We start from the raw sequence: 20,963 nt of genomic DNA, 5'->3' as shown, positions 1-20,963 counted from the left end.
GACATATTCCTAGGAATCTAGAAGTCCCTGTGCACATGCTCAGGAAAAACCCAAGAAGGCTTCCAGCTCTCTCCTCTGGTTGACCTTCAATCTTTGAGAAAATAGGAAGACTCAGGTGTACCTGTCAGTTGCCTGGCTGAGCACTGAAGGGTGCTCAATATTCCCACAGAGACCTTTCACAAAAACTTGGAGACTTAGTGGTTCTGACATTTAAGGAAATCTCTTTCCTGTCATTAGCTGACCAGTAAGCTAACAGTACAGACTTCAGTGGTTAGATATGTCAAAGAATACAGATTTTATGCAGTAGGAAGCATCACTAAACCACAAAAACAAAAAATAAAAATAAACATTGAGGTTAGGGTAGAGTATTTGGTTTCCAGAGATGCCACATTATTTAAAATGTCCAGTTTTCAAGAAAAAAATGACCAGACATGCAAGGTAACATTAAAGTCTGGCCCCTATAGATGGAAAAAATGCAAGCAGTCAATAGAAACTGTCCCTGAGGAAGCCCAGCTGTTGAACTTAGTAGGCCAAGACTTTAATTAGCTCGTTTAGATATGTTCAGAGAACCAAAGGAAACCATATCTACAGAGCTAAAGGAAAGTATGAAAAAGATGTCTTACCACATAATATCAAAAAGATGGAAATTAAGAACCAAGGGGAAGTTTTATAGTTGAACATAACTGAACTGAAGATTTACCAGAAAGGCTCAATTCTAGATTTCACTGGACAGAAGAATCAATGAAGTTGAAAACAGTTTACTGAGATTATCCAGTCAGAGGAATAAAGAAAATGAGTGCAGAAAATGAACAGACCTAGAGATGTACGGGACACCATAAAACATATCAATGTATGCATAATGGGTGTCTCAGAAAAGAGAAAAAGGGGCAGAAAGAGTATTTGAAGAAATAATGGCTGAATATATCCCAAGGTTGATCAAAAACATTACGTTCCACAAAACGAGTTCAATGAATTCCCCTAGACACATCATAATCAAACTGTCAAAAGCTAAAGACAATCCTGGATGCAGAGGGAAGAGACTCATCACATCTAAGGCATCAGATTTTTCATCAAACACCATTAAGGTGAGAAGGCAGTAGGATGAAGTATTCTGAGTGCTGAAAGAGAAAGACTGACAAGAATTCTATAACCAGCAAAACTATCCTTCAAAAAAGAAAGAAAAAATTAAGACATTCCCAGACAAATTCATCACTAGAAAAACTTTCTTAGAAAAATAATAACAAAGGGAATTCTTTGAACTGAAATAAAGGATACTAGGCAGAAACTTGAATCCACACAGAGAAATAAAGAATACTGGTAAAGATAACTATACAGGTAACTATAAAAGTGAGTATAGATCCCAAACAGCCAAAATAGTCTTGAAAAACAGAACAAAGTTGGAGGTCTTACACTTCAATTTCAAAATTTACTGCACATCTACAGCAAAACAGTGTGGCATACAGACAAATATACCAATGGAACAGAATAGAGTGCAGGAACAAACCTTCACATATATGGTTAAATAAATTTTGAGAAGGGTGCAAAGACCATTCACTAGGGAAGGAACAGTCTGTCAACAAATAGTTCTGGGAAATTTTATATCCACATGCAAAAGGATGAAGTTAGATCCTTATTTATATACAAAAGTTAACTCAGAATGAATCAAGATACTTAAATGGAAGAACCAAAAGTATAAAACTCTTAGAAGAAAATATATAGGGGAAATGCTTCATGACTTTAGTTTGGTACTGATTTCTTGGAGATGACATTAAAAGAAAGGGAGCAAAACAGTAAATTGGTCTATATTAAAATGAAAGACTTCTGGAGTTCTCATCTTGGCGCAGTGGTTAACAAATCCGACTAGGAACCATGAGGTTGCAGGTTCGATCCCTGCCCTTGCTCAGTGGGTTAACGATCCGGCGTTGCCATGAGCTGTGGTGTAGGTTGCAGACGCAGCTCGGATCCCGAGTTGCTGTGGCTCTGGTGTAGGCTGGTGGCTATAGCTCCGATTCAACCCCTAGCCTGGGAACCTCCATATGCCACAGGAGTGGCCCAAGAAATGGCAAAAAGACAAAAAAAAAAAAAAATTAAAGACTTCTTGTCATTTTCACTGTGATTGAAGGCTGTTGTTTTTCAAGGCTACCGGAAGCTGGAAAGAGAGGCATAGGAATAGGGCAAATTAAACTTTTATGGAGCTCACTGCCACGTGCAAAAAAATAACAGAATGAAAAAGAGTTCCCACTGTGGTGTAGCAGAAACAAATCCTAGTATCCATGAGGATGTGGGCTTGATCCCTGGCCTTGCTTAGTGGGTCAGGGATCCAGTGCTGCTGTAAGCTATGGTTTAGGCCGCAGATGCACCTCTGATCCCACGTTGCTGTGGCTGTGGTGTAGGCTGGTGGCTACAGCTCCAATTCAACCCCTACTCTAGGAGCTTTCATATGCTGTGGGTGCAGCCCTAAAAAATAAGAAAAGGCAAACAATGACAACACAGTGAAAAGGTAGCCAATGGAATGGGAGAAAATGTTTGCAGGTCATATAAAGGATTACATTTAGAATGCATAAAGAACTCAACAAAAACAAAAACTCAATTCAAAAATGAGCAAAGAGGGAGCTCCCTGGTGGTCTAGTTCTTAGGACTGGTGCTTTTACTGCTGTGGCCTGAGTTCAGTCCCTGGTCTGGTAACTGAGAACTCACATCAAGCTGCTGTATGCCACAGCGTCCCTCAAAATGGGCAAAGACATTTTTCCAAAGAAGCTATATAAACCAAGGAGCACATGAAAAGATGCTCAATATCACTAATCATTAAGAAAATGCAGGTTAAAACCACATACCATTTCATACCCATTAGTGTGGCTATTATCGAACAAACAGTATATAACAAATGTGGAGGAGAAAGTGGAAAAATTGGAACCGTATGCATTAGTGGTGCATATGTGAAATGATGCAGCTACTGTGGAAAACAGTGTAGCATTCCTCATAAGGTTAACATAAAATTACTATATGATCCAGTAGTTTCACTTCTGGGTATTTATGGAGATGAACTGATAGCAGGGACTCATATTTTTATACCTATATTTACAGCAGCATCATTCATAATAGCCAAAAGGTGAAATCAACCCAAGTACCCATCTGGATAAACAAAAGATGGTATGTACAGACTGGATATTGTTTGGAATAATATTCACTCACAATGGGATATAATGTACTCACAATTCACAGTCTAATAATTACTAAAAGGACTTCTATCTCTCCCTGTATGGTCCTGTTTCATTCAGGAAATCCTTTCCTTCCAAGTGAAGTCTTCTGGCTTGGAGTATTCCCACTGAAATTTTCTAAGTTGCAACTTGCCTGTCTGCATTTATTCATTCATTCAATAGACACTTACTAAGGACTTGAATGGAAAAGACAGAAAAGAGTTCTTGCCTTCATAGAATTCACAGTCTAGTAGAAGGGTGGGCATGAAAATAAATGCATATGGGAGCAGGATCAAGATTTTGGAGAAGATGTGAGACTCACCTTCTCCCACAAACATCAAAAAAAAAAACCATCTACCTGTAGAACAATTCACACAGAAAGTCTACTGAACACTTGCAGAAGACCATAAACTTTGAAAAAGGGAAGAAACCCTCCAAATAACTGGGTAGAATGGAGGGAAAAAAGAGGGAGAAGAGGAAGGAAAAAAAAAAACAGGAATCAGGATGGGACCAGCACTCCTGAAGGGAGCTGTGAAAGGGGAAAGGAACCCACACCCTGGGAAGATGGGGAGATCAGTGGAGACAGAGGGAAAGATAAGGAGAAGATTCTTAAGGCAGCAAGAGAAAAAGAATTATAAGGGGACTCCCATAAGGCTTGGAGTATTCTCACTGCAATTTTCTAAGAGTTGCAACTTGCCTGTGCATTTATTCATTCAATACATATTTACTAAGGACTTGATTTCTCTACAGAAACACTACAGGCCAAAAGAAAGTGGCAAGATATATTCACAGTTTTAAAAGGGAAAAATCTGCAACCTATAATACTCTACTCAGCAAGAATATCATTTAAAATAGCAATAAGGAATTTATCCAACAAACAAAAAGAATACAGCAATACTAGACCCATTCTAAAAGAAGTACTGAAAGATCTCCTCTAAGTAAAAACTAAGAAGAAATAGGATAGAGGAAATCACAATTCGAAAGTAATCACTTAAATAAGTCAATATACAGATCTAATAGGAAAAAGAATTGTAAAGTGATAAACACAAGGAACAGCAAAAGGATAAATCGGAAGATTTTTAAAAAGGACATAAAAATCATAAAGTGTGGGGAAGGAAAGCAAGAAAATCCAGGCTTTTTTTATAGAATGTGTTTGAGCCTATATGACTATTAGGCTTAAAGCAAGCAGATAGAGGAAGGGGTTAACATCTTGAAAAACAGGACAACCACAAATCAAAACCAAACAATACATTCACAGAAACTAAAAAGAGAACACAAGCATAAAAGGAAATCATTCAACCAAAAAAAAATAATGAACAAGGGAGAAACAAAATCAACTGGAAAACAAGGTTTAAAATGGCAATGAATACATATTTATCAATAATTACCTTAAATGTCAATGGACTGAATGCTCCAATCAAAGACACAGAGTGGCAGATGGGATTTAAAAATAAGAGCCTACAATATGCTGCTTACAAGAGACTCACTTCAGGGCAAAGGACACATATAAACAGAAAGGGGGATGGAAAAAGATATTTCATGTGAAGGGAAAAGACAGGAAGGCAGGAGTTGCTATACTCATATCAGACAAAATAGAATTTAAAAAAAAAGGCCATAAAGAGAGACAAAGAAGGACCCTATTTAATGAAAAAAGGACACATTCAAGAAAAGGATATTACATTTGTCAATATATATGCCCCTAATATAGGAGCACCCAAATATATACAACAAATACTAACATATAAAAGGAGAAATTGATGGGAATACAATAACAGTAGACTTTAACACCCTACTCACATCAATGGACAGATCCTCTCGAAAGAAAATCAGTAAGGCAACAAAGATCCTAAATGACACAATAGAAAAGCTGGACTTCATTGACATTTTTAGGACATTGCATTCAAAAAAATCAGAATGTACATTCTTTTCAAGTGCACATGGAACATTCTCAAGGATTGACCACATACTGGGGCACAAAGCTAACCTCAACAAATTTAAGAACATAGAAGTTATTTCAAGTATCTTCTCTGACCACAATGGAATGAAACTAGAAATCAAGTATGGGAAAAGAAATTAGAAAAAACTGACTACATGGAGATCAAACTAAGTGCTACTGAAAAACCAATGCATCAACAAGGAAATCAAAAGGGAAATCAAAAAATACCTCAAGACAAATGACAATGAAAACACAACCATTCAAAATCTATGGGATGCCGCAAAGGCAGTGCTTAGAGGAAAGTTCATAGTGATACAGGCTTTCCTCAAAAAAGAAAAATCTCAAATCAATAACTTAACCTACCATCTAAAAGAAAAAGAACAAACACAACCTAAAGTCAGCAGAAGGAAGGAAATCTTAAAGATCAGAGGAAATCGATAAAATAGAGATTAAAAAAAAAAAAACCCAAAAAATCAATAAAACCAAGAGCTGGTTCTTCGAAAGTGTAAACAAAATTGACAGACCTCTTGCCAGACTCACCAAGAAGAAAAAAGAAAACTCAAATGAAAAAGAAGAAATCTCAATGGATACTGCAGAAATATTAAAAAACTAAGAGAATACTGTGAATGATTATATGCCAACAAATTTGACAACCTAGAAGAAACGGACAACTTTCTAGAGACATACAGCCTTCCAAAAAGGAATCAAGAAGAAATAAATCAGTTGATCACACCCATCACTAGAAATGAAATAGAATATGTCATAAAAACGCTCCCTACAAACTAAAGTCCAGGACCAGATGGCTTTACAGGTGAATTCTACCAAATATACAAAGAAGAACTTATGCCCATCCTTAAAATTTTCCAAACGGTCAAAGAAGAAAGAATAATCCTAAAGACAATCTATGAAACCGCCAAACCCTAATACCAAAGCCAGACAAAGATACTCACAAAAAAGAAAATTATAGGCCAACATATTTGATAATTATAGACACAGAAGTTCTCAACAAAATCTTACCCAATCAAATCCAACATATAAAAAAGATCACACACTACAGCCAAGTGGGATTCATCCCAAGTTCAAAAGGATGGTTCAACATATGCAAATCAATCAACATCATACACCACATTAACAAAAGTCAAAAACCACATGATCATCTCAGTAGATGCCAAAAAAGCATTTGACAAAAATTCAGCATCCATTCATGATCAAAACTCTTACCAAAGTGGGTATAGAGGGAACATACCTTAACATAATAAAGCCATTTATTGCAAACCCACTGCCAATGTAATAGTCAACGGAGAAAAGCTAAAAGCCTTCCCACTAAAATTGGAACAAGACAAGGATGCCCACTGTCACCACTTTTATTCAACATGGTACTGGAAGTCCTAGCCACAGCAGTCAGACAAAAGAAATAAAAGGTTTCCAAAATGGAAGAGAAGAGATACAATTTTCACTCTGTGCAGATGACGGGATACTATATATAGAAAACTGTAAGGACTCAACTCCAAAACTACTCAACCTGATCAATGAATTTAGCAGAGTAGCAGGATACAAGATTAACATTCAGAAATCAGATGCATTTCTATATACTAACAACAAAATACTAGAAAAGGAATAGAAAAATACAATGCCTTTTAAGATCACACCCCAAAAAATCAGATACCTAGGAATGAACCTGACCAAAGAAGTGAAAGTCTTGTATGCTGAGAACTATAAAAGATAAATCAAGGAAATTAAAGAGGATTCAAAGAAATGGAAAGATATTCTATGTGCCGGGGTTGGAAAAATTAATATCGTAAAAATGGCCATACTACCCAAAGCAATCTACGGATTCAGTGCAATCCCCATCTAATTTACCATGACATTTTTCACAGAACTAGAACTAACAATCCAAAAATGCATACGGAACCATAAAAGATCCAGAATTGCCAAAGCAATCCTGAGGAACAAAAACCAAGCAGGAGGCATAACTCTCCCAGACCTCAGTCAATATTACAAAGCCACAGTCATCAAGACAGTGTGGCACTGGTACCAAAACAGATATACTGACCAATGGAACAAATAGAGAACCCGGAAATAAATCCATTCACCTATGGTCAATTAATCTTTGACAAAGGAAGCAAGAACATAAAATGGGGAGAAGACAGCCTTTTCAGCAAGTATTGCTGGGAAATGTGGATAGCTGCATGCAAATCAATGAAACTAGAACACACCCTCACACCAGGCACAAAAATAAACTCAAAATGGCTGAAAGACTTAAACATAAGAAGACAACATAAAACTGGACGAGAACGTAGGCACACCATTCTCCGACATCAACCACACAAATGTTTTCTTAGGCTAGTCTCCTAAGGCAACAGAAATGATACCAAAAATAAACCAGTGGCACCTAATCAAACTTATAAGCTTTTGCACAGCAAAGGAAACCATAAAAAAAGGACAACTTGCAGAATGGGAGAAAATACTGGCAAATGACGCAACCAACAAGGGCTTAGTCTTCAAATTATCAAACAATTCATACAGCTCAAGAGCAACAAAACAACTCAATTGAAAATGGGCAGAGGACCTAAATAGTTCTCCAAAGAAGACATACAGATGGCCAATAAGCACATGAAAATATGCTCAACACCACTAATTATTAGAGAAATGCAAACCAAAACTACAACGAGGTACCATCTTACACTGGTCAGAATGGCCATCATTACCAAGTCAACAAATTACAAATGCTCGTGAGGGTGTGGAGAAAAGGGACCCTTCCTACAGTGTTGGTCAGAATGTAAACTGGAACAACCATTATGGAAAACAGCATGGAGGTACCTCAGAAAACTAAATCTAGAACTACCATATGATCCAGCAGTCCCACTCCTGGGACTATATCCAGTCAAAGCTTTCACTGGAAAAGATGTTCACGGCAGCACTGTTCACAACAGCCAAGACATGGAAACTGCAGCACTATTCACAACAGCCAAGACATGGAAACAACCTACATGTCCATCAACAGATGAGCGGATAGAGAAGATGTGCTGGTATAGACAATGGAATACTACTAAGCCAGAAAAAACCAAAAGAATGCCACTTGCAGCAACATGGATGGAACTAGAGATTCTCATACTCAGTGAAGTAAGTCAGAAAGAGAAAGACAAATGCCATGTGATATCATTTATATATGGAATCTAACATATGGCACAAAGGAACCTATCTCATGTGGTTGCCGAGGGAGTGGGATGGACTGGGAGTTTGGGGTTAGTACATGCAAACTATTGCTTTTGGAGTGGATAAGCAGTGAGGTCCTGCCATGTAGCACAGGGAACTGTATCCAATCATTTGTGAAGAAACATGATGGAGGATAATGTGAGAAAAAGAATGTGTGTGTACAGATGTATGTATAATTGGGTCACTTTGCTGTACAGCAGAAATGGACAGAATATTGTAAATCAAGTAAAATCTTAAAAAAGAAAGTAGATGAGTATGAATGAAGAAGGGAAGTGATCAGTTCCGTCCTGCAGTTACAGAGGGATGAAATTAGGAAGTGCTGTGAGAAGGTCTGATCGCTGAGTTTAGAGTAAATATGTGAGTATTTTCCCACTGTCACTTAAACTTCTACTCTGGAAGTCTTATGTTCATCACTACCCTGTCACTTTCTTACAGTGGCCTCTGCGAGTCCCAGAGAGACAGCAGAAGGAAACTGGGTTCCACTGGGTTCATACTGGCCAAGAAGGAAGACAGGAGAGAAAAAGAAGGAGAAAACAGAAACTAATGTTAAGTGAGTACCTATAATGTGTCAAGCACGTATATTTCTCATTTAATCCTAATAATCCCTCAAACTAGGTAATCGTATCCACATTTTGCTCAGAGCAAAACCTCTCACATGCCCTGGTTCACCTTGGCCGCACAGCAGACAGACAAACCTTTTCTAAGTGAGAGGGATGTGGTGCCCCCCAAATTTAACACATGTGAAAATTTTCACTACGCACCTCTAATTTGCCAATGATGCATGATCTTTTAGAACCTGTTCCTTCTTAGCAAGGTAGCTCTGACTTACCAGAGTCATTATAAGGTGAGAGGGCAACTGACGAGGGATTTCCTAACCCGTGCTGTGTGAGGATCCAGGAGGAATGGAAGAACAGAGCAGTGGAGAGTAAAGAGTTTTTAAAAAGACATTCCCATTGATGGTCATGCGAGGGAAAGTTTCGGTCCCCACCAGCCAGATGGCCAGAGAGGAGGAGACGTTTAAAGACATCATAGAGAAAGGGACCTCTTGCCCCAAGGGGGCCGTCTTCCCGTGGCTTTCTGCTTGGAAGCTCTCCCCTCCCAGATGAGAAGCTGAGGGATTGAGTTCCTGACCTCCGAGAGGGGAACGCAGTGACCCACCAGCCAGAACCTTCAGAGACCCAAATGACGCCAGAACAGCAAGTGGGAATAAGAAAGGCTTAGAACACATAGGACTGGCCGTTATTTGGACAGTGTAGCCAATAGCGGATCTGCTTTAGGCAGGAGATCTGACCAAGGACCACGGTGTTGGACCGGCCGCTGCAGGAAGGGGGCGTGGGCGAGGTTGAAGGTAGGAAGGTCACCTCTTGTAGAAGCAGGAACACACAGACCACCGGGTAGGAGAGGAGATACGGGAAACCAGTCTTGGGACATCGAGGCCTGGAGATGATAGCTGATAACGAAGCACTAGAAGTGTCACCTCGAAATACAGGGCCAACATGGAGGTCCCGTTGTGGCCCAGGGGAAATGAATCCGACTTGTATCCATGAGGATGCGGGTTCGATCCCTGGCCTCGCTCAGTGGGTTGGGGATACAGCGTTGCCGTGAGCTGTGGTGTAGGTCGCAGACACGGCTGTCCCACTTTGCTGTGGCTGTGCCGTAGGCTGGCAACTGCAGCTCCCCTTCGCTCCCTAGCCTGGAAACCTCCAGATGCTGCAAGTGCAGCCCTAAAAAGACACAGAAAAGGTAGGGGCAGCAAGTCTTGGCTTGTGATAGATCAAAAGCAACTACATGAGAAGTCCGAGGGCTTCTAGAGCCACCAGCAACTGAAGAGGATTCAAATAAAGCCTAAAAAGTGGAGAACTCTGGTTGGCAAAAAAGAACATTTGAACAAGAAGAGTTGGGACACAGAAACAGGGAGAAATGCAGGGAGTTAGTATTTTCTGAGCACTAATTATGTCTGACACTGTGCTAAGTACTTCTTGTTTAGAACTCAGATCCACCCAAGAAAGTAAGAGATACCGTCCCCATTTTAGGACAAGAAGGCTGAGGCCTGGATTCCAGGCTTTGCTGAAGTTGGGAAGACTCCATGTGAGATTAACAGAAAGAACAGAGGCAGGGAATAGGGGAACCCTGTAAGAGGGCGTTAGCGGATGCTTTTAACGGTTATCTTACACTAAGATAAACAAAATCAAGAAAACTTACTCTTGGGCCCGGTGCTCCAGGTGGACCCTATAACAACAAATTTTGGAAAGTATTTAGTAACTATCTCCAACCAGACAGGCATGTAAGCATCAACAGTGAACAGAAGTAAAATAAACTCACGGGAGGCCCTGGTTTTCCTCTTGGTCCCTGGGGGCCCTGGGGGAAATGGAGATGGATGTGTTATGCTTCTGGGTTGGTACCAGGCAGCCAGGGTTCAACTCCCATCATTGCCTTTCCTGTGAGGCAAATCCTAAGATTCAAAGTGGCTTTAGTATCTTGAAGTTCTGTGTTCTTGAACTCAGCTGTCCCCCACATTCGTGAACAAACTGAACACACCTGCTCATGTTTTGTTGATATTACTAGAAACTAAATTTATCCACTTTAATAAACTTATAAATGCAACACTTTAAAACGTTAGTATTACCTAAGTATGCTTTTCCTGTCACTTCTGTCTGCCTCCACCTAACTGTCAAGAATGGAAACTTCAGTGTCCTTAATCATCGCCCTTTCCTCGGACTCCCCCGCGGTCTGGTCACCCACTACTGTGGGTTCCCCTCCTAATCCTTCTAAAATACTGCTTCCCCACCCTTGCAGCAGCTGTCCTGGTTCAGCGATCATATGCTACGGATTGAATGTTTGTGTCTCTTCCCGCATCATACACTGAAGCCCTCACTTCCAGCGTGACGGTATTGAGAGGTGGCGCCTGTGTGAGTGGCAGAGTCCGTACAAGGCGGGACGCGAGAGGGAGATGTGAGGTCCCAGCAAGAAGGCGCCTCCGCAGACCAGGCAGAGGCCCCTCCTCAGAGGTGGAAGCTGGTAGCTCCTTCACCTTGGAGTTCCCAGTCTCCAGAACTATGAAAACGAAATGTTTAAGCCACTCGGTTTATGGCACTTTGGCGTAAGCGCTCTAGCTAAGGCGTCACGTTGTGCCTGGACTTGGCTTTCTGACTTTGTTCTCTCTGCTGTGCTAACTGTATTCTACTTACAAAATGGATAGCTCATCATGCCATTACTTGGTTAAAATCATTCTGTGGCTTAGTGGATACAGAATAAAGTTCTTAACAGTGAGAGCTACCATTCCCTGAGAGCTCACGATGTGTCAAGCTGTGTGTTCACTTATCAGGAACTCGCTGCAGGTCAAGCTGTGCGCTCTGTCTACTTCACAGTTAAGAATGGACTGGCCAAGAGACCAGCAAATAAAGGGCAGATCTAGGATTAAAACCCGAGGCAGTGCGTGGAGAAGTCTAGTTCTGAGTCACTGTGCACCCCTGCCTCCCCAACACACTCTGCCCCGTCGGTCCCCAGCTACGCGTGGCCTCTGAATCGCCACGCGTGTTCTTTCACACACACACAGCCTCTGTGTGTGCTCTTTCCTTGAGCAGCAGTGCTCCTCCTTACCTTTGCTCTGTGTTTAACCCCATTCCTGTTCCAGCACTTCTTTAAAACTCTGGATCACCCTGCCGCCTTCCTCCCGCACAACCCACTTCTGCATCCACAGTACGTAACACGCTGCAAAGCCCCCAGGATCTTTAAAAATATCTTAGCTTTTCATTTTCTGGAACAGGAATAGTACCTAATGCACAGTATGTGTTCACAGACCATTAATGAATGAATAAATACTGTTAAAAGTAACTAGTATTAGTTTAGAAATCAGAATCATTAAAATACGTAAATGTGAGAAGTTACGCTGACATTTTCCAAAGTGAAACAGCAGTAATGACTTTCAGAATGCTCCAAAATTTACCTTACTTGATGGTCAACTGCATCAGTCACATTCTGAATTACGCTTAAAAAATGGCAAAGCAAAATTTATCTTCCACTGCGTTTGGACCAATGTTGACGCTATGCTTCACTTCCGTGAAGTATCTTTTGCTGCCAAAGCTGTTGATTCTGAATTACGGTGACAATGAAAACGACACAGGGTAACTTAAAAAGGACAGAGCACTTCAGCCCCATGCCTGCTGGACGTTTCTTAGTCTGCGTGGCTTATGATTACAACTTAAAGCAGACAGTGCATAAAACTTACCTCGGAAGCTGCATGGTGAGTTAAAGAAACTGCATGTAGCTGTTTAAATATACAGAGGCTCAGAGTGGAGTTTGCTGTGCAAGTTTCTCCTTTCCAGATCAACGTTGTAAAATTAAATAGTTGACATTTTATGTTTCTTAGCATATTTCTGACCTTTGCAAAAATGGGTCAGTATAAAGTAGCTGTCTTAACTCTGTGAAAAAGGATCTTGTCATAGAAAGAAGTGGCTATTTTTCCTGAGTTCACTCAGCTTGTGACCTAGGACAAGTCAGGTCACCACAAACATGGTCAAATGAAACACTTCCAACAGGACAGGGCAGGGCAGCCCCAGGGAAACAACTGCATGGACTAAGGCCCAGTAAAACAAAGTATGATTTGTCTTTTATATTCTTCTATTTAACCTACCACCAAGGAAAGGTGATTCTCTCTCTCTAGGTACCACGTAAACAGGTATCTAAAGAAGGTTCTAATACAGTTTGTAATAGAACTATGAATGTCTAGTTAAGCTCTAATGGGGAACCAAATTAACATGAACAGGTATGGTGGTTACTTGGCTGTAGTGAAAGGCCTACCTTTGAAGACAGACTCTCTCCCCATTTAACCCCAGAATTGACATATGCTCCTCCAAAGGTCACGTTTTTTTCACTAGACTTAGAAGATACTGGTAATCGCCTGTCCTTAAGCCTGCGTATGTTAGACTCTGCCTGCAGGCAGATGCCATCTCCATCTAGTTTCTCGACCTTTCCTCCCGGCTGGCTTAGGAGCGGACGGCTCCCTTTCCTCACTTGTAAACGGAGAAGCTTGCGTGGTGGGTGCTGCACAGCACCTCCGGCCTCTCCCACCAGGTGCCACCAGCAGCTCTCGCTTTTCTCCAAGATGGAATGAGTGGACTCTAGGGCGGGGGATGACGATCTGACAAGGATCCATTCAGGTGGGTCGGAATGTGGGTGGCTGGGTACGCACCCCCCTCCTGACCCGGGTTGCTCCGAACTCGTTTTCTCTGCAAGGCACCATGATTGATGAGAAAGCACGAGAGCATGGCATCTGGGAGATCTGGGTTCCGCACCTAATTAATTAGCTGCATGTCCTTGACTGAGTTGCTGCCATTTGGATCTCAAATATCTTGACTGTAAAGTGGTAGGTTTGGTGAAGATACTCTCCAGAACTGACTTTAGAACTGGGATTTTCAAGCTTTTTGTCACCTTTCTTCCTAATGTTTTGTAACTGGGAAAAGAAGGTAGCACATGCACACAAATGGGGCGCTTTGAAGTTTGTAAGAAAATGAAAGAAGACTGTGTGCTTGAATTAAAAGTTTGATTATTTTTCATTTTAATTGTACTATAAGAACTTTAAAGAGTCATATACATGTATGCTTTAAATTCCTAATTTGTTAATATTTAGGACATATTTCCTTGTAATCCTTATAATGCTTAAACCATCCTCCTGAATTTTTTTTTTTTTTTTTTTTTTGTCTTTTTAGGGCTGCTCCTGTGGCATATGGAGGTTCCCAGGCTAGGGGTCTAATCAGAGCTACAGCTGCCAGCCTACGCCAGAGCCACAGTAACTCGGGATCCGAGCCTACACCAGAACTCACGGCAACGCCGGACCCTTAACCCACTGAATGAGCCCAGGGATGAACCAGCAACCTCATGGTTCCTAGTTGGATTCGTTTCCACTGCGCCAGGACGGGAATTCCCCACCCTGACTTTCAAATTGGGGGCAATCAAGAATTGTGGAACATTTAGAGGTAATTTTTGAGAACGTGTCATTGGGATGCTTCAACCTTTAACTAATTTTCATTAAACCATATGCTATTAAAATGAAGTAGCTAATCTAAAAATTCATGCTGGGATAGTTTTCCCTCCATTTTTCTCTACTTCTCTGGCTCTCGGTTACATGTTTCAAATTCTGACATTTTACTAAAATCCTTTTCAGATAATGGACAGCAGGGTATCGATTCTACAAAAAGTTAAATTTTCTTTTTGCCAACTGTATCCCAGTACTTCTGGTAGTCGTCTTCTCTTTAAATATCATTCATGTTCTCAGAGTGTTTGGGGGTCTGTGAATATCAGGAGCCTTTTATAACCTTTTAAGAAGCATTTGTCACTGACATGAGAGTCGTGGAGTGGGAGTGCCACACGCCCTCCACTAGGGAGTCTTCTCAGGATGTCACGAAACTGGCTCATAGAGTCTGTATGAGTCTATTCATGGAACAAGTACAGGAGAAAGGAAGCTGTTCTTATCCAGCAGTACAGAAACAGCTCTCCGTGGCGGTGAAGACGCCTTGGGATCGTTACCGTAGTTGACAATATTAAACTGTAGGAGATAGCAAAGCTTCCTAACCAAGAAATCCAAATTGCTGTAGGGTACACTTTTAATATACATTTTTATTTATTTATTTATTTTGTCTTTTTGCCATTTCCTTGGGCCGCTCCCGCGGCATATGGACGTTTCCAGGCTAGGAGTGGAATCGGAGCTGCAGCTGCCAGCCTACGCCAGAGCCACAGCAACACAGGATCCAAGCCACATCTGCAACCCACACCACAGCTCACGGCAATGCCGGATCCTTAACCCACCGAGCAAGGCCGGGGATCGAACCTGCAACCTTATGGTTCCTAGTCAGATTCATTAACTACTGAGCCAGACGGGAACTCCCTATATGCATTTTTATCTATTTGTCCCAATACAACAGATTCTGGCTAATAAAATTCATTCCAAAATGCCTCATGTACTGGTGTTATTTGAGGCCAGCCTTCCTGAGGATTTCATATTCTAAAACCAGGGGCTAGTGAGGAGTCTCTAGCCAGTCAATTATTTAAACGGTTCCCTTTAAGAAAACAAAAGCGTAGCACATACTGACAAAGTCCCAATGAGAGTGTAAGAAATGTTACTGAACTTTTCCATGGGATGGAAGCAGCAAAAGGCTTAATGGAAGGTTTTCTGGGTGGATTTAACTGCAGATGGTCTCTAGGGATTAAAAGATTACTTTTATAAAGTTCCTTAAATTCATAATGGAATCAAAGGAAAAGAAGAGATAAAAAGATATTTAGTACCAGTTATTCAACAATAAAGGCAGAAGAAGCTAATGCTAAAGTGCCAGTTAACCCTACTTTTCAGCAGTGAGTTGTATTCCTACACTAAAACCCACAGAGCAAAAGACTAAGCAGAATGTTAATTCAGGAAATGCTACTTTACCAGCTAGAGCTGGACGCAGTTGTTAACTTTTTAATTTTAGGGAACGGCGTTTAGTAATTTATCAGTTCACTTCTCAGACACTACCTACTGCACCGATGGTTTGATTCTGGACCCTGATAAGCAGTGTGTCAACGTTCCCTGCTCTCATGAAGTTTATATTCTAGGAGAGGAGACAGAACACAAATGACTTCAAACAGTGCTGCTGTCTGACTCCCAGGGCGTGGAGCGCAGAGGACTTAGCTCTCACTCCGAGTGCAAGGAGGAGTCACAAGGAGGTTTTAAGAGGGAGTGCGAGTCGGTTAGCTCTGACCGTCACCACAGTTGTCTAGTTGCTGTGCAGAGGCGGTCCTGCAGTGGGAAGAGCAGGAGCGGAGAAGGCAGGGGTGCAGGGGAGACCCCCAGGGTGACACACAGGGCATCAGGGTGCCGGTGACAAAGGTGAGGGAGGGGATTCTGGAACCAGCCTCTACATTAAAGGACTCTTCCACAGGCTCCGTGTCTTCGTTCTTTTATTTCGGGGGGGGAGTGGGGGGGGAAGGCTATTTTATGTAGAATCATAGACTCTTAGAGCTGGAAGGGACTTTTTTTTTCTTTTTAGGGCTGCACTTGCAGCATATGGAGGTTCCCAGGCTAGGGGTCGAATGGGAGCTACAGCTGCCGGCCTCACCACAGGTTACGGCAACTCAGGATCCTTAACCCACTGAGCGGGGCCAGGGATCGAACCCACACCCTCACAGATACTAGTCGGATCCTTTCCGCTGAGCCATGATGGGAACTCCTGGAAGGGACTTGGAAGCCGTATATTCTAACTCCCTACTCAATGCAGGAAAACCAGTGCAGCAGCTCAGAGAGACGGTCGTTAGGGTTCTAGCGAGAGGCTCACCACCTCACAAAACCGTCATTTTAATGCAGTTCATCATCACATTAGCTCCTCATATTGGCTGACATTCAGCTCATCATTCCAGCCATTTAGTCAAGAGGAATTTGTTTTGTGATGACTATGCACCAGGTACTGTGTTAGGCTGGGGATCAGATCTATTTCGGGTCCTCATGAGAGCTAAGCGTGGAAATTTAAAAATTCAAGAAATCATTTACATTTTATCCTCTAGAGTTACTCACTGTACACATTCTCTCTTCCTTTCAAATAGTTAAGGACAACTATCATGTCCTAATTCCTCTAACCTTCTTGAACTCATTCACAATAACTGATTAAATATTTATTGAATACCAGCTGTAAGATCGGCAACGTCTTCAGTGGTGGGGATACAGCATTAAAGCAAATACCAGATGAACTGTCTGTGTCACGGAGCCTCCATCCTAGTGAGGGAGATGCGATAAGCAGCCTGCCGAGCAGGTGTGCCGTTGGAGGGCTGTCAGGCACCGGTTTAGGAGAGAGGGGATCTTGGGCAGCTGGAGCCACTGCTGCTGCTCACGGGCTGCTCTGAGTGATCCTCTGGCATAAGAGGCTATTTAAAGACTAAGAAGAGCTGCTGGGCCTTGGACCAGGTCCCGGGTACCGGGTGGGTGTTATGTCCGTGGTTGGCAGCCGGGTGAGGCTGAGACCTCAGGTCTGCCTTGAGCAAAAGGTACCTTCAACTGCAATCTCAAAATGAGGAGGAACCACAGCGAAAAAGAACCGGACAAGAAAAAGCAGGTGCAAGACGCTGGAAGGGAGTGAAGAGAGAGCAAAAAGAACGAGAGAGAGGGATGGTGGGGAGCCTAGATCCACCACCGACCCGAGAAAGCCCTTCTCCGCCTGCTTTAATGGTATTCACCTGCGCCCCCAGGAGCGGCCTGGCCAGTGTGGCTCTCTGCTTCCTTCCGCATGCCATCTTGCCATCAGGGCGACCCACGACTGCCGGCACAGTCCACTGACTTTGTAACTCATCTGAGCTGCTGAACTTTTGCACATGAGATGCTTGCGACAGTCACCATCAAAGGTACTGGCGGTTTCCTAAAGCTAACGGAGCTTCTGCTCTAGTTCCAGAGCTTGGAGAGGGTGGGTCAGGGAGGCAGCGGGAGGCAGGACGGAAGGGAAACCCGGCCAACTCCAAGCCTCTCTGCGTTTCTTTGCCTTTCCCACTCCTCCTGGGGAATACAGCTCCACGGCGCACCTGCGCCCTTGCTTCCTGCTACGGAAAGGCTGCTGAGAAAACACGAATTGCTGCCTGTTAAACGCATCTGTTTTAATGCCCTTCGAGGTGGCTTCGGCTATCTGAAAGCCACCTAAGTGCCCTTCGCCAGCAGACGGATGTACGCAGTTTACTTACGCTGAGCCCCAGGCACACCCACGGTGACAAGCGCAACTCGCAGCAGTCGCCCCCTCGCATCACGGCCTGATCAGGCCCCTGCCACCATCCTCTCTCCCCACCTTGGCCACAAGCCCTCATCTCACTCCTCGCCCGCCCTCCGCTCACTGCCGCTGGGCAACGGCCCCTTCACAAGGCAGCTTTAACTCGGGTGAACCGACATCCTGGCAAAGTGGGAAGCTGCCCTTCAGTCCCGACCCCCCTGCGCCGCTGTGCCTGCCCTCCTCCCCTGTCTCCTGCTGGACTTGGCTTTGCTCCTGTGCCAAGGCCCTCGGGGGCGACGGCACCTGCCCAGGGCGGCACGGAGCTGGTGCCCGGCCGCTGGAGAGGGTCACGGCTCTGCTCCCGATGCCCGACAAGGCAACGCCTCTGCCTAGCACGGTGGTCTGGAGAGAACAGGCCGGCAGGTTCTGCAGCGTATTTAGGGCTTGTTCGGTTTCACTGCCAGAGACCATGCAGGTTAGTTCTCTTTCCTAAACTCTGTAAGTTTATTTTCATTCTCCAGCGATCAGAGGCCCAATAATGACTGCCCCCCGCCCCCAAAAAGAAGACCTTGCTTCCACGGAGCTTAAAACTTAGTTGTAAGTGATTTTGTAACCACAAATTTAGTTAAACTCACCGTTTCACCTCTAGAGCCTTTTTCACCTCTGGGTCCCTGAAAGAAAAAAAATACTAGTGTTGTTGATAGTTTTTTATCACATGTAGTTGGGGCTGAAACATGATAACTTATACTGGTTTTTTTTTTTTTCCCATCTAGCAAGACTTGTTCAGTTAAATGTGTATAAATTATTGTTTCCTTTTCCTAAATTAAAGAAAAACAAATACAATCTATTGATTCATCATGTCTTAGTGCCACTTAAAGTGAGACAGGGTTATGTCACTTAGTCCTTAACTAAGTCAGAACAGCGGGTGTGACAATCAACTGGGACGTGATTCAGAAAAGAGAACAGGGTAGCTCTTCTGGTGTCTGTCTCCCTCAGCCTTGACCCCTTATCTCCCAGCGTAGTTCCCTCCCTCTCTTTTTCTTCTCCTTCTTCTGAGTTATTTCCCACAAATTCTGATATGCTGTAACATCTTCATTCAGCTCAAAACATTTTCTAACTTTCTCTGAGACACCCTCTCTTTGGTCCATGAATCATTTAGAAGTGTGGGGTTTAATTTTCCTATTCTCTCTCTAGTTTATAGAAATTTTAGTTTAATTCCATTGTGGCCAAAGAATATATCTTACATGACTTCAGTTCTTTTAAGTTTAGTAAAATTTGTTTTATGGCTCAAATACGGTTTCTTTTAGTGACTGTTCCCTGTGTGCTTGAAACCTGACCAGCACGTGAATTTGCTGTTGTCGGAAGGACGTACTGTTTTTCATGTTCATTGCTGTGGAAATTATATTTGTATTTTTTATTAAAAATAATACTACTCATATTTTCTATAACCTGAATTTGTACCTTCAAATTTGAATGTTTTTCTATATCAACCCACAATTCCCATAATGCTTACTAATGTTTAATAAACTGACAGTATTTTAAATAAATACACTATTAGATTTTTTCTAATTTTTGTCAATATAACTCTGTGATAAATATCCCGTGCTTTTTAAAATTTGTGGTAAAAACTGTCCTCCAGGACGTCTGCTGAAATTGCATATTCACACCTGTAATAGAGCCGGTGTATGTTTCTTCTGAGAGATGCCAGGTACTGTCAGTTTCTATTTGTCTTGTGGCTAAAAATATCATCTCATTATTTTTTCACATTTATATTACTTCTTTTGTGTTTCCTATCTTGCCCTTAACTCACTTTACATTAGGATATTAACTTTAAAAGGCTGACCTCTAGGATACCATTACAGACCTTTCTAGCCAGATCCTTACGCGCTGCACCAGGCCAGGGATGGCACCCACACTGCCACAGAGACAATGCTGGATTTCAACCTGCTCTGCCACAGAGGGAGCGCCGTCTTCACCCTTTTTTCTAACAAGACACTGGCAAATGTACTTGCATGTGTACAGGGTGATGGGTCATATTTTATAATGTTGGTGGTTGATATATGCTCTTCCATGAGTCACTTTTTTACACTTGAAAATACCTCCTGAAACAATGGCAAGTTAGCCTAACTAGATACAACTCATTCTTTTAATACTTGCATAATATTCCACGAAATTACTATATCACAGTTTACTCAAGCATCCCTTATAGATGAACATTCGTGTGATTTTATACGTTTTTGCCAATAAAAACAGTACTATGAAAAAAATTTTTGTAAAATTTAGCATACAAAATTTAAAAATTTTCAAGTATTCAAATATATTTTCTGTTCTTTTATAGATTTCAGATTTCCTAGCTTACATGATAGTTCTCTCCAACACTTAAGGGTATACTTTAGTCTTCTAGATAATTTTTCTAAGATTTTTAATTGTTCTTTTTTTTAACTATTAAAGTCTAAAAATTCATTGGGGATTTTTAAAAAATTTTGGGTGAAATAGGTTTCCAATTTCTTACAGCAGTAGTGGGACTAAAAGGAGTTCCAATCCCAGTCACTGGTGCTGGAATGGGTGTGTGGCTAATCAACAGACATGAGAAAAAATATAATGGGAGACTTCGAGAAAAAAAGTTTCATTTTTCCCAAGACAGGGCTACAGGACACTTTTTCACTTTGGACAATTATGCCTAAACGTGACCCCTGAGAACCTGTGGTCATCTCGCCCTAGCCTAGTTGTGAAGATAACACGCAGGTGAGCTTGGATAACAAGACTAAGTCACCACATTAACCCAGTCTCAAGTACTTCCTGCCTCCCGGCTTCCCCCAGTGAGAGTGTGTCCTTGCTGTTAAAAAGCCGGTCTGATTCAGGCCTCCTGCTACTTGCAGCCAGGTCATCCTGCTAGAC

The 20,963-nt window shown here is 42.2% G+C and overlaps 1 protein-coding gene across 1 annotated transcript in view; it reads right to left on the bottom strand.

The window, feature by feature from the left end:
• COL24A1 (collagen type XXIV alpha 1 chain) overlaps positions 1-20,963 on the bottom strand; it is a 331,418-nt gene that overhangs the window by 15,991 nt on the left and 294,464 nt on the right. Inside the window, 3 exon segments of the mRNA XM_021090341.1 lie at positions 10,552-10,578; positions 10,672-10,707; positions 18,701-18,736. Of these exon segments, the coding sequence (XP_020946000.1) occupies positions 10,552-10,578; positions 10,672-10,707; positions 18,701-18,736 (99 nt within the window).

This window comes from Sus scrofa, chromosome 4, assembly GCF_000003025.6.
Source record: "Sus scrofa isolate TJ Tabasco breed Duroc chromosome 4, Sscrofa11.1, whole genome shotgun sequence".
NCBI classification, from domain to species: Eukaryota; Metazoa; Chordata; class Mammalia; order Artiodactyla; family Suidae; genus Sus; species Sus scrofa.
The sequence above is the reverse complement of the archived record's forward strand: the minus strand, read 5'-3'. Positions and strand labels throughout refer to the sequence as shown.